The following is a 13,380-nucleotide window of genomic DNA, read 5'->3' as shown; positions in this document are numbered from 1 at the left end:
TCAATCTCATGCCCTCCTACCTTTTAGCCATTAGCAGTATCCAAAATACTTTCTGGTACTGCTTTGGCTTTGTACACATGCTGATCACTCTGCCTAGGATGCTCAGTCCCAGTCTCCACGTATTTTGCTTGGTGAGTTTCTAATTATTCTTTAAACTCTACTCAGACATTGCCTTCTTCTACAGTTTTTTCACCCCATAATTATTCTTATTACCTTAAAAATACACAGTATTGTTACCCACTACATAATTTCTGCTTCTTACAAACAACCCTCTACAATAGGACATCAAAAAATTACTGCAAATAATTATATTAAAATATATAATTTAATTATTTACTGTAAACTTCTTGATGATCACAGTATCATAAGATTTCACATTCCCAGCATCTAACATTTAGTCATTACCAATAATCATTTCATTAATGCTTGTGTAGTTTCTTAATTTATATGCACTAAAACACCTGATAGCCTAAAGTTTCTTAAAGGATATGCCACCAAAAAAAATTCTTTTAAACCACCATTAAGAATACAAGTCACAACTTGGCAGTAAGGTCACCATTCAGTTCAGTTCAATTCAGTCGCTCAGTCGTGTTTGACTCTTTGTGATCCCATGGACTGCAGCACGTCAGGTCTTGCTGTTCATCATCAACTCCTAGAGTTTACTCAAATTCATGTCCACTGAGTCGGTGATGCCATCCAACCATCTCATCCTCTGTCGTCCCTTTCTCCTGTTGCCTTCAATCTTTCCCAGCATCAGGGTCTTTTCACATGAGTCAACTCTTTGCATGAGGTGGCCAAAGTACTGGAGTTTCAGCTTCAGCATCAGTCCTTTCAATGAACACCCAGGACTGACCTCCTTTAGGATGGACAAATTGGATCTCCTTGCAGTCCAAGGGACTCTCTAGAGTCTTCTCCAACACCACAGTTCAAAAGCATCAATTCTTCGGTGCTCAGCTTTCTTTATAGTCCAACTCTCACATCCATACATGACCACTGGAAAAACCATAGCCTTGACTAGACGGACCTTTGTTGACAAAGTAATGTCTCTGCTTTTTAATATGCTGTCTAGGTTGGTCATAACTTTCCTTCCAAGGAGTAAGTGTCTTTTAATTTCATGGCTGCAGTCACCATCTGCAGTGACTTTGGAGCCCAAACCAATAAAGTCTGCCACTATTTCAACTGTCTCTCCATCCATCTGCCATGAAGTGATGGGACCAGATGCCATGATCTTAGTTTTCTGAATGTTGAGCTTTAAGCCAACTTTTTCACTCTCCTCTTTCACTTTCATCAAGAGGCTCTTTGGTTCTTCTTCACTTTCTGCCATAAGGGTGGTGTCAGCTGCATATCTGAGGTTACCTTGATATTTCTCCCAGCAATCTTGATTCCAGCTTGTGCTTCATCCAGCCCAGCGTTTCTCATGATGTACTCTGCATATAAGTTAAATAAGGAGGGTGACAATATACAGCCTTGATGTACTCCTTTTCCTATTTGGAACCAGTCTGTTCTTCCATGTCCAGTTCTAATTGTTGCTTCTTGACCAGCATTCAGGTTTCTCAAGAGGCAGGTCAGGTGGTCTGGTATTCCCATCTCTTGAAGAATTTTCCACAGTTTATTGTGATCCACACAGTCAAAGGCTTTGGCATAGTCAATAAAGCAGAAATAGATGTTTTCCTGGAACTCTCTTGCTTTTTCGATGATCCAGCAGATATTGGCAATTTGATCTCTGGTTCCTCTGCCTTTTCTAAATCCAGCTTGAACATCTGGAAGTTCATGGTTCATGTATTGCTGAAGCCTGGCTTGGAGAATTTTGAGCATTACTTTGCTAGCATGTGAGATGAGTGCAATTGTCCAGTAGTTTGAGCATTCTTTGGCATTGCCTTTCTTAGGGATTGGAATGAAAACTAACCTTTTCCAGTCCTGTGGCCACTGTTGAGTTTTCCAAATTTGCTGGCATATTGAGTGAAGCACTTTCACAGCATCATTTTTTAGGATTTGAAATAGCTCTACTAGAATTCCATCACCTCCACTAGCTTTGTTCATAGTGATGCTTCCTAAGGCCCACTTGACTTCAGATTCCAGGATGTCTGGCTCTAGGTGAGTGATCACACCATTGTGATTATATGGGTCATGAAGATCTTTTTTGTACAGTTCTTCTGTGTATTCTTGCCACCTCTTCTTAATATCTTCTGCTTCTGTTAGGTCCATACCATTTCTATCCTTTATTGAGCCCATCTTTGCATGAAATGTTCCCTTGGTATCTTTAATTTTCTTGAAGAGATCTCTAGTCTTTCCCATTCTATTGTTTTCCTCTATTTCTTTGCATTGATCACTGAGGAAGGCTTTCTTATCTCTCCTTGCTATTCTATGGGACTCTGTATTCAAATGGGAATATCTTTCCTTTTCTCCTTTGCTTTTCACTTCTCTTCTTTTCACAGCTATTTGTAAGGCTTCCTCAGAGAGCCATTTTGCTTTTTTGCATTTCTTTTTCTTGGGGATGGTCTTGATCCCTGTCTCCTGTACAATGTCACGAACCTCCATCCATAGTTCATCAGGCACTCTGTCTATCAGACCTAGTCTCTTAAATCTATTTCTCACTTCCAGTGTATAATTGTAAGGGATTTGATTTAGGTCATACCTGAATGGTCTAGTGATTTTCCCTACTTTCTTCAATTTAAGTCTGAATTTGGCAATAAGGAGTTCATGATCTGAGCCACAGACAGCTCCCGGTCGTGTTTTTGCTGACTGTATAGAGCTTCTCCATCTTTGGCTGCAAAGAGTATAATCAATGTGATTTCAGTGTTGACCATCTGGTGATGTTCATGTGTAGAGTCTTCTCTTGTGCTGCTGGAAGAGGGCGTTTGCTATGACCAGTGCACTCTCTTGGCAGAACTCTATTAGCCTTTGCTCTGCTTCATTCTGTACTCCCAGGCCAAATTTGCCTGTTACTCCAGGTACTTCTTGACTTCCTACTTTTGCATTCCAGTCCCCTATAATGAAAAGGACATCTATTTTGGGTGTTAATTCTAAAAGGTCTTGTAGGTCTTCACAGAACCATTCAACTTCAGCTTCTTCAGCATTACTGGTCGGGGCAGAGACTTGGATTACTGTAATATTGAATGGTTTGCCTTGGAAACAAACAGAGATCATTCTGTCGTTTTTGAGATTGCATCCAAGTACTGCATTTCGGACTCGTTTGTTGACTATGATGGCTACTCCATTTCTTCTAAGGGATTCTTGCCCACAGTAGTAGATATAATGGTCATCTGAGTAAAATTCACCCATTCCAGTCCATTTTAGTACGCTGATTCCTAAAATGTCCTAAATTCCTAAAACGTTCACTCTTGCCACCTCCTGTTTGATCACTTCCAATCTGCACTGATTCATGGACCTAACATTCCAGGTTCCTATGTAATATTGCATAGGACCTTTATAGCATAGAACCTTGCTTCCATCACCAGTCAAATCCACAACTGGGTGTTGTTTTTGCTTTGGCTCCGTCTGTTCATTCTTTCTGGAGTAAGGTCACCACCAGGAAGAATCTTAAATTTAGATGACTCTTCCATTCAGAACTACAAGTCTTCTGGCAGAGAAGGCTAAAGTGGAAACGGAGTTCATTAAAACACGTGAAACATGAATAAAACAAATAATTTTGGAAGAAACATTCAGAATGTATATGACTGGACAAATAAGAAAGTCAAGATTATTAAGGGGACAAATCTAAGGTGCAATACTTAACAACTTTACTAAGTATGTAATAGTTCCCAGATGTAATCTAATCATGAACAATGACATGAAAATGCACGGTGCAATCCTAATAAAACTTTTACTTTACCTTTCTAATTTGCTGTAGAGTGCAGACAACACATTATACTTCTTCAACAGTCTTGACATAGCATTATCAACTTTGGTACTAGTATCAATTTCTTTTAGTAAATCAAAGAATTTATAGACACTACAAAGGAAAGAATAGAAAAAAGTGAATCCACAATTTTAGAAATTCATTTTTTCATTTTCAAAGCATAGACATTTCAATTCAAAAGGCCTGTTAGCTCTGTACCAAATCACTATTATATCTTTTGGAAGGATTTAGTTTTTGCATTTTACTAGAATTTAAAGCGGAAAAAAAATCAACTAGTCTTCAACCTATATCCCTGTATCTATATACCTAAGCCTACATCCATTTATCAACAAGAACACAGAACAAATAAGGGTTATTACAGACATATACAAATATTTAGTTCTATATCTAGCTATATGTTTTAAAAATCCTAAGTTCACATCCATTTATCCAACACAAAAACTACCTGTTTCATTCTAATGTTTTCCTTTACATATCTACAACTCTTCTTTGACAGTGAGAAACCTGGGATCCAGTTATCTCTGACTTACTCATTTAATCAATCCGCCTGTAACTACCAAGCTACCCACTTCTCCATGTTGGCACCCTCCTCTCCTGCTTGGACTGACTCCCTCCACCGTGAACTGCCCTCACCCCTCCACGCAGGGATCTGACTGCTCATCCCAGACAGCTCTCACCTCACATGTGCTGTGACTCCCTACACCAGCTGTCCGCACACCAAGGAGCCCATGTCAAGAAGCCCCCCACACCCTCCCTTGGGGGATGACCTCCTCATCCCACTTTGGCTCTAACACCCTTCTCAGGGACCCATGGCTCTCCCTTACCACAGATGCACACACCTTCTCTCTTTACCCCACCAATGGTTTTAGGGGAAAGAAAAAGGAAATAGCTGGGAGCTCAGATGGTAAAGAATTTGCCTACAATGCAGGAGACCTGGGATTGATTCCTGGATCAGGAAGATTCCCTGGAGAAGGGAATGGCAATCCACTCCAGTGTTCTTGCCTGGGAAATCCCATGGACAGAAGAGCTTGGCAGGCTACAGTCCATGGAGTCGCAAAGAGTAGAACATGACTGACGACTAACACTAATAATTTTTATATCACAGGAAAGGAAAGGGACCCGAGACTTAATAAGGATAAGCAATCTATGTCAAGTCACATACCTTGTAAAATATACCCAGTCTATCTTAACCCAAACAGTGATATTCTCTTTCCAATCCTCTGAGGTCACTAAAACATTTGCTGATGTAAAAATTTACCTCTATATTCAGACCATTTTCAGCTATATAAAACCTATTTTGGTCTAGTGATTTTATTTAATAAAGTTAAACTTTGAAATCTCTGAGAGGTAAACAACTTCTAATTTAACCAGTTAAATATGAACATAGGTCTTTGTTTCCACATTTTATTTAGAGGTAGTAAGAAAGAGTTACTAAAACGTGAAACAATTTTATCTCATTTACACAAAACACCAGTTATGTTTAACTCTAGATGGCTTTATCCAAGAAGAAACATACTACTATCTTTTTGGTAAATTATTTACTGTTAGATACTGTAAATATACTATAAAAGAAATGACTAGAAGAAATGACCAGAAGGCTTTTCTTGAGTTGTTGGAAACAATTAGTAAACTCTCATTAGGCTTATAAACTCAATACAGACATTAAGTAATTACAGGGGCAAGTATTATAATAGATACTTAATTGAATACACAGTCTCAAAACATATATAATTAAAATATCTATTATATTAAAAGTGTTAAACTTTAATAAATTAACTAAATTCCTTGAAGATGGGCTCACACTACTTTTACAAAGGTTTTAATATATAATAAGCCTATTTAATAAATCTGCCTTTTTTGTTCTTTTATCAACAGCTACAATTAAGAAGGTTAACACAGTGAGAGATACAATGAAGATTTTCCCAGGACACAGACCGGCACGTTTTAAAGAAAGTGCAGCATAAAGACATTAAGGGCCCCAATGGAGCAGGAGAGCTCACTAGCTGACCCAAATTCTCCATGTTTTAGTTAATTTTGGCATTTCCCACCAATTCCCTGAAGTCTATTAAAATGACAGTTCAAGAACAGTTTTTTTGTTTTTTTTTAAATGGCAGAGGCCTATATTAATGGAAGAAATTCTACCTGGTTTCAATGTTTTTCTGTAGCTCAGTGAAAGTGAATGGCATCTCATCTAAGTCAACTGCTGCAATAAAGATACAGATTCCCCACAGTTCCTTTTTCTTTTGAACATAACCTTCCTGCAAACAAAACAAAACAAAAAGGTTCAAGTAATTCATTAAATCATTTACACACAAAAACTGTGTTAAAATTATTCTATGCAACTTTTTTCTTATTGAGTATAATAAATCTGTTCATAAGTCTTTATGGGAGTATTTAACTATAAGCTAGTAAAAACTAGTTACAAAATTAGTAACTGAATTTTATATTGTAAAGCAAAAAAAATTACCAGAAAGGTCAAAAAGTTAAATTACAACTTTCTATAAGAAATCTAGAAGCCAGTCAGTTCTCTGAGGTAAACATTTTCAGTTCTCAATAACACAACATCATCCAAGCCAAGGTGAAAGATTTTACTTCATAACACAAATTTTTTTTAAAAAACAAGCTCATTTTCTCACTTGATTATCCTCCTTTTACTCTAATTCACTTGTTCTTTTACCAAACTATTGATTCAAGTATTTTCTAACCTTATGAAATTTATCTCTCTCAGTGTTCTGCCTTCCTTATAAAATGGAAATAATACTTACCTCACTTTGTAAGAATTAAATGAGACTTTTATATAAAGCCCTTACCACAATGCCTAGCATTTAATTAATACTCAATGAATGACAGCTGTCATTATCATTAGAATATTTTTTCATTATCATTAGAATACTTTTTCCCCTAAAAATATATCTTTATTTAAATATGTGTTTTATAGGTAGAATTGGATTATATTAAATTGAAAACAAAAGAAATAACAAATTATCTAATGTTCTATCAAACAGTTGGAACTACTTGCTTACTCTTAACTGTAGAGTACAATGGAGCTGAAAAGTACGTGATGCCAATTTTATATTGTTTTGAAATCTCAATTATACAAAAGTTTTAGGAAAAAGAATTATTCTAGATTATCAAATTTTAGGGATAATACAAAGCTTATCACTATCCAACTCTAAACTTTTCCTTAATTTTAAAAATCATATCTTTATCTTCATACAGTTTTATCTCTTCCAATTTTTTTTTCTGTTAAAATTTCTATTGAGGAATTCAGAGAAACCCTAAGTAGAGCAGGGAAAAGCTAGCCAGTCATACATATGGTTATCATGTGACAGCTGTGCAATGCAGGAGACCAACAATGTGCTGACATTCATAATGCTTCTACTGTTCTAGAGGTAGAATGTAGGCACAGAAAAATGACCATTAACATATCATACATACAGGCCTTAATTTTGAATTGCCAGTTAAGATATTAACCATTTATCTGAAAAAAAAAAAAAAAAAACATATAAAAGCAACTGTGGAGTACAAATGTGGAGTAGTGAGAATCATCTACACTGGTGCAAAAAAAAAAAAAAAGCGACATTATCTGTAGAAAATTTAAAAATGGTAATAAACCAACAAAAGCTGATCAGCTTTAATTATCACCATGATCTGGAAATTTTAAACAATATCAATGATAAAAGCACACCCCTCCAGAAACACATTTCTTGGTCCTACTGTTGAGTTTATATATATATGGTGGTGGTTTAGTCGCTAAGCTGTGTCTGATTCTTGCAACCTCATGGACTGTAGCCCAGGCTACAGGCTCCTTTGTCCATGGGATTTTCCAGGCAAGAATACTGGAGTGTGTTGCCATTTCCTTCTCCAGGCCAATTTGTTTTTTTAGTATCTTCTAAAATTTGACATATCAAATAATTTAGATCACCAACTCAATGGACATGAGTTTGGGTAAACTCCTAGAGTTAGTGATGGACAGGGAGGCCTGGCGTGCTGTGGTTCATGGGGTTGCAAAAAGTCGGACACGACTGAGTGACTGAACTGAACTGAACTGAATAATTTTTAAAGAAATAATCATTATGCAACTAACACAGTTTTGTCACTTTGGGGATACAGTGATGAAAACAGAAACAAAAAAAATTCCCTGTCTCCCTGGGAGTTATACTTCTATTTAAGTTAAAAACATGAATTTTTGTGTCAAACATTCAAGACTTTGAACACATACTCTAGTTGTGTAACTGTAAACAACTGATTAAATCTAATTAAACCTCAGGTTTTACTAAAATGGAAATGATAATAGTATCCTATCTGGGTCACTGTGAAATTTAACAGTGAGGATGCTCTTAAGTAATCAGCACAGTGCCAGGCCTTATACTCATTCAATATAATAAACAGCAGCAGCACTATTACCAGAGAATCTAGCACTCATTCCTCTACGTCATATCTGTCTCAAAAACTGTCCACAACCCAATCTTCTCCACACCAAAGAGATTCATCCTTGGGAATGCTGAGGAATACTGGAGTTTTGTGTGTAAGAAAGCATTTTTATTGACTTCTAGTCCCTGGCAATCACTGATTTGATGTCAATTCCTTCTCTAGAATGTCATACAAATGGAATTATACAGGCTGTAACCTTTTTTGTCTGGCTTCTTTCACTTAGCATAATGCTTCTGAGAACTCATCCATATTGTTGCACCTATTAGTATTTATCCCTTTTATTTGTTGAGTAGCACTCCATTGTATGAATACACCACACTTTGTTTATCTATTCCAAAAGCTGAACACACTGCTATGAATAAGACTACTAACCCTAGCCTTAAATATTCAACTACAGATCTTTAAGTGGATTCATATTTTCATTTCTCTTGGGTGAACACCTCATTGGGGAATGCTAAATTCTATATTAAATGTAAGTTTAAGTTTGTAAGAAACTGCTTAACTGTTTTCCAATGTGGCTGTAATACTTTGCACCCCCACCAGCTACAAATGAGAGTTCAAGTTTCTTCACATCCTCACCAGCACTTAGTTTCTGTTTGTCTGTTTTCCAGTCATCCTAGTAGGTGTGTAGTGGTACGTTTTCCCAAGGACTAATAACATTGAGTACTTTTCAAATCTCACTTAGCATCTGGATCTCTTCTTTTGCCAATTTTCTATTCAGTTGTTTGTCTTAAAAAGTTGTTAAGAGTTACTTAAACATTCTGGATTCAAATTCCTTAACAGGTATGTGTTTTGCAAAAATCTTCAACTGATCTGTAGCTTTTCATTTTCTTAAATAGCGTATTTCAAAGGGCATAAGTTTTTAATTTTGATGGAGCTCAATTTATTACTTTTATAGATCATGCCCTTGCTGGTACTATCCATGAAATCTTTGTTTAAACCAAGGTCACAAAGATTTTCTCCTTGGTCATCTTCTGGAAGTTTATATCTATGCTTCATCTGAATTAATTTTTATGACTGGTGCAACATAGGGATGAAAGTTCATTTTTTGCTTATGGATGTCCAGTATCGTTTGTTGAGAGGGAACTCCTTTCTCCATTGAACTACCTTAGCACCTCTGTGTGCAAACACTGACACATATGTGTGAATTCTATTTTCTGATTCTCTGTTCTGTTCCAGTGACCTATTTGTCTTTCTTTCCACCAATACTACAATGACTTGATTACTACAGCTATGCTTTGTTCTTTTTTTAGTTCAGTTTGATTCAAGACTTTTAAATCCGTAAATGACATTTGATTCAGTTCTCATTGTGCAGATTAAGAAACTGAAGATTAGAGTGTGGAGACTTGACCAACACAGCCTATCAATGCCACAGGCCTATAAAACCCAAGTTTCCTAACACTCAAATTAGTCTTCTTCCCTTTATTTATTTCCTTACTACATTTCTACATTGATTTCCTAACATTTTCACTATTGAAATCCTTAATCTCACCACCCCACTAAAAGTCCTGTACTCTTAACTATTTTACTGTTCTGTACTTTTTATTTCTATTTTGTTGAGAAGGTTAGAGAACCATAATTTCAAAGGCCTCAACATGTTTCTCCATATCAAATAATTTCTAATTACCATATACTCCAGTCTGACTCCCAACATCCCTGCACCTAGCTTCAGGTCCCTTTTCTCTTCTGACTTGGACAAATGAACATCCTCCTCCACTCTTTATTTCAGTAAATCTACTCCCTCACTTCTTCCCACTTTGGATCACCTCCTTCAAGACCTAGTTTATTAATTCCTCCCTCTGTCTTAAATAATTTATCTTACAGTTCTTTCTAAACACATGCTTCTGTTTAGCTACAAAAAAGCTTGTGCTGTGCTGTGCTAGGTCACTCAGTTGTGTCCGACTCTTTGGGATCTCATGGACTGTAGCCCGCCAGGCTCCTCTGTCCATGGGAATTCTCCAGGCAAGAATACTGGAGTGGGTTGCCATGCCCTCCTCCAGGGGATCTTCCCAACCCAGGTCACTCTTGCATTAGAGGCAGATTTTTTACCATCTGAGCCACCAGGGAAACCCAAGAATACTGGAGTGGGTAGCCTATCCCTTCCCCAGGGGATCTTTCTGACCCAGGAATTGAACCGAGGTCTCCTGCATTGCAGTCAGATTTTTTACCAGCCGAGCTACCAAGGAAGCCCCACAAACAAGCTTACATCACTTAAAAAAAAAAAAGTTATCCTTCTATTCCCTGGACTTTATCAAGCTACTGTTTGAACCACACATACAAAACTCTCACTATTCACACACACACTCACCAGATACACTCTCCCAGTACACACCTACTGCATCCACTGAACACATCTACTATATAAGTGCTATTCTACTGAGGCTATTGTCTAAGTCTCGAAAGATCTCTCTCTAAACTTAATAGACTTTTCTTTGGTTTCATCTACAAAGACCTCTATACAACATCTGACACCACTGTAATGAAACTTTTCTCCTTAGCTTTTCAAACACAGTCAACATCCTCATTCTCTTTTTTATCTCTATCAACTTTTTCAGAGTTTCCTAATTCCAAAGACTTTTTCCCACCACCTTCTTTTTTCCTCTGCCGTCTGCAGTTTCATCCACTTCTATAGCATCCCCAACTCCTCGATACAGATGTTTCACATGACTCATCCTGCTTTCCAGCCCTCACTGCTGTCTCAAGATCTATGCCCTATTTTCCAATGGAAATTACAACACAAATTTGTAACTGACTTGTTTCCTCAAAACCTTAGTTGAGAATTATGTAATGGGCTCAGAATAGCACCTTTGAAACCATTAAAACAGAGGAAAAGCAATTTTTACTCAGCCAAAAGAATCACAAAAAAAAAAAAAAAGAAAGAAGAAAAAAATGAGGAAAGGATAACAAAAAGCATTTTGCAAAAGAAAAAGACAGTAATTTTCAATAAACATATTTTGAAAATAAAAACCTCAGAAGAGTGTTAATTGAAGGACATTTTGCTAATTTGCATCAAGAGCCTTAAGAGTTCAGTTTTATCTCTATGAATTTATCCAATGAAAATAATTACTAAGTAAGATTCAGTATAATAAATGTTCAAAGAATTACAACAGCAAAAATGGTGGGAAACATTTAAATATCTTTAAATAGAATAGTTAAATAAATTATGATAGAGCTGTATCAAGAGCTACATAAAACTCTTAGAAAACATTTCAAAGATTATAAGGACACGGGAAAAAAAAGCCAAAGACACGTTAAAAGAAAAAAATATCAGAATACAAAATTCTGTGTATATTTTGACTCCAATTTGGTGAAAAATTTTAAAAGAAAGGATAGGCAAAAATATATCAAAATGTTAACTATTATCTCTAGGTGGTAGGATTACAAATGGTTTTCATTAATCCTAGATACATTTTCTAAATTACCTACAATTATAAAATAGAGGGGAAAGTAAGTCAGTTGAAGAGTACTAAATTTATATAAAACAGATAAGAAGAAAAATTAGGAATATTCTTGAGAAAAAATTTTTTTTAAATAGTAAAACTTTAATTACATATACTACAGTTTAAATCAAAATCTCTAATCAACACTTAAGAGGCTATTCATTTAAGCTATCATTTAGTTTAGTTTACTTAAACAACCCAATTGGTAACCCTGAGTTAGTGATATGACTTCTACTTGGTTAACCAAAAAGTTTGTTGAGTTTTTTCCCCATGATATTTTATGGACATGCTGAACAAACTTTTTGGCCAACCCAACACTTGCCCTTTTACAATGCACTAACTTATAAAAGAGCTCCCCCAAGTGGTAACATAAATCATCTTAGAAACATCTGAAAAGTAGGTTAACATAACTAGCATGAATTTAACCTGAAATTTTAAAAGCTAAAAACACTACTCTCTCTTATCTTTACTTTTTAAGATATCAACTATGAAAATGATGGAAATAAGCCATAGGAAACACGCTCTTTATCTCATGGTCAAAAGGATACATCCTTACACCAGATTCATGAGACTGCAATGAGTGATTAGCAATAAAGTTACAAGTTAAATGCATTACAGAAGTAGAGGGGCTAAGAGCTGCCTTTGTATCTTCCCCTCCGGAATTTCCTTACCAAGGTTATATGTAAGAACAAAAGAAATAACATGCTAATATGCCAGAAAATCCTCCCTCTCGCTTGCATAATATTAGCTGACAGCAGTGAGTGCTAACAAAATTCTTGATGTGCTCACAAGAACCAAAAGGCAAGAGCAGCACAGCCAAGAAGAATACAAAAGCTAACTCTACTTGTGCTCGATCATATTTTTGATTCAAGATGCAGGGGTCAACACCAACTGAATTAGCCATCCAGTTACACAATGCCTTTGTGGGGAAAGAGTTGACTCTACTCCCAGAAAAATATGTTCTTGGCAAGTTCAGATTCATCTAGTCTTCTGCCCAAGAGATGAGTACTTGGAGCTAAGAACTTCTACAGAATTCGGTGGTTAGGACTATTTAAGCACCTAACTAAACTCAAGTTCAGTTTACTAGATTGTTCACTTGTCCCTATCTCAAATAGTTTGTAAGCATTTTGAAAGCATAATCACATTAAGTACACTGCTGAACCCTCAAGAACCTAGTACAATGGCCAGCATTAACTTGACATTAAATGTATATATATTTTAAAAGCAGCATCAATAGTCATACCCCAGTATAGGATAGAATGACTTTTTTGACTTTGTTTTTCCCCCTAGTAGGCTCAGAGAACGAAGCAGCAAGTGAATCATGAGTAAAAAGTTTTAAGGTGAGAATATTGGTCCTACCACAATATCTTTATCTCCTGATCCCACAGATAAGCTACTGAGGATCAGCAGGATTAATTCACACAAAGAAATGAATTACCATCTTCACTTCCTAAACTTGTAATACATAACTGACCTGGAATTTAGTTTCTAGTCAAGCTCTCTGTTTTACTGAGTCCAAGGCCCAAAAAATGATCCAGCCAAGAAGACAGAGCCATAGAGTAGTGAAAACAGCCACCATATTAAAACAACTATTAATTAACTGATGTCTACCCTTTTAGAAACAAAGATGAAAAACAGTGAGGAAGT

The 13,380-nt window shown here is 36.3% G+C and overlaps 1 protein-coding gene across 3 annotated transcripts in view; it reads right to left on the bottom strand.

Annotated features, from left to right (window-relative positions):
* RB1 (RB transcriptional corepressor 1) overlaps positions 1-13,380 on the bottom strand; it is a 119,684-nt gene that overhangs the window by 84,179 nt on the left and 22,125 nt on the right. For all 3 annotated transcript variants that reach the window (XM_070471245.1, XM_020876523.2, XM_020876524.2), the window contains 2 exons: positions 6,002-6,117; positions 3,833-3,952 (listed from right to left, as the gene is read on the bottom strand). In XM_070471245.1, the coding sequence (XP_070327346.1) occupies positions 3,833-3,952; positions 6,002-6,117 (236 nt within the window). The remainder of the gene's footprint in view (positions 1-3,832; positions 3,953-6,001; positions 6,118-13,380) is intronic.

The sequence above is a fragment of the Odocoileus virginianus genome, chromosome 8, assembly GCF_023699985.2.
Source record: "Odocoileus virginianus isolate 20LAN1187 ecotype Illinois chromosome 8, Ovbor_1.2, whole genome shotgun sequence".
Taxonomy (NCBI): Eukaryota; Metazoa; Chordata; class Mammalia; order Artiodactyla; family Cervidae; genus Odocoileus; species Odocoileus virginianus.
This window is presented reverse-complemented; position numbering and strand designations above follow the sequence as displayed.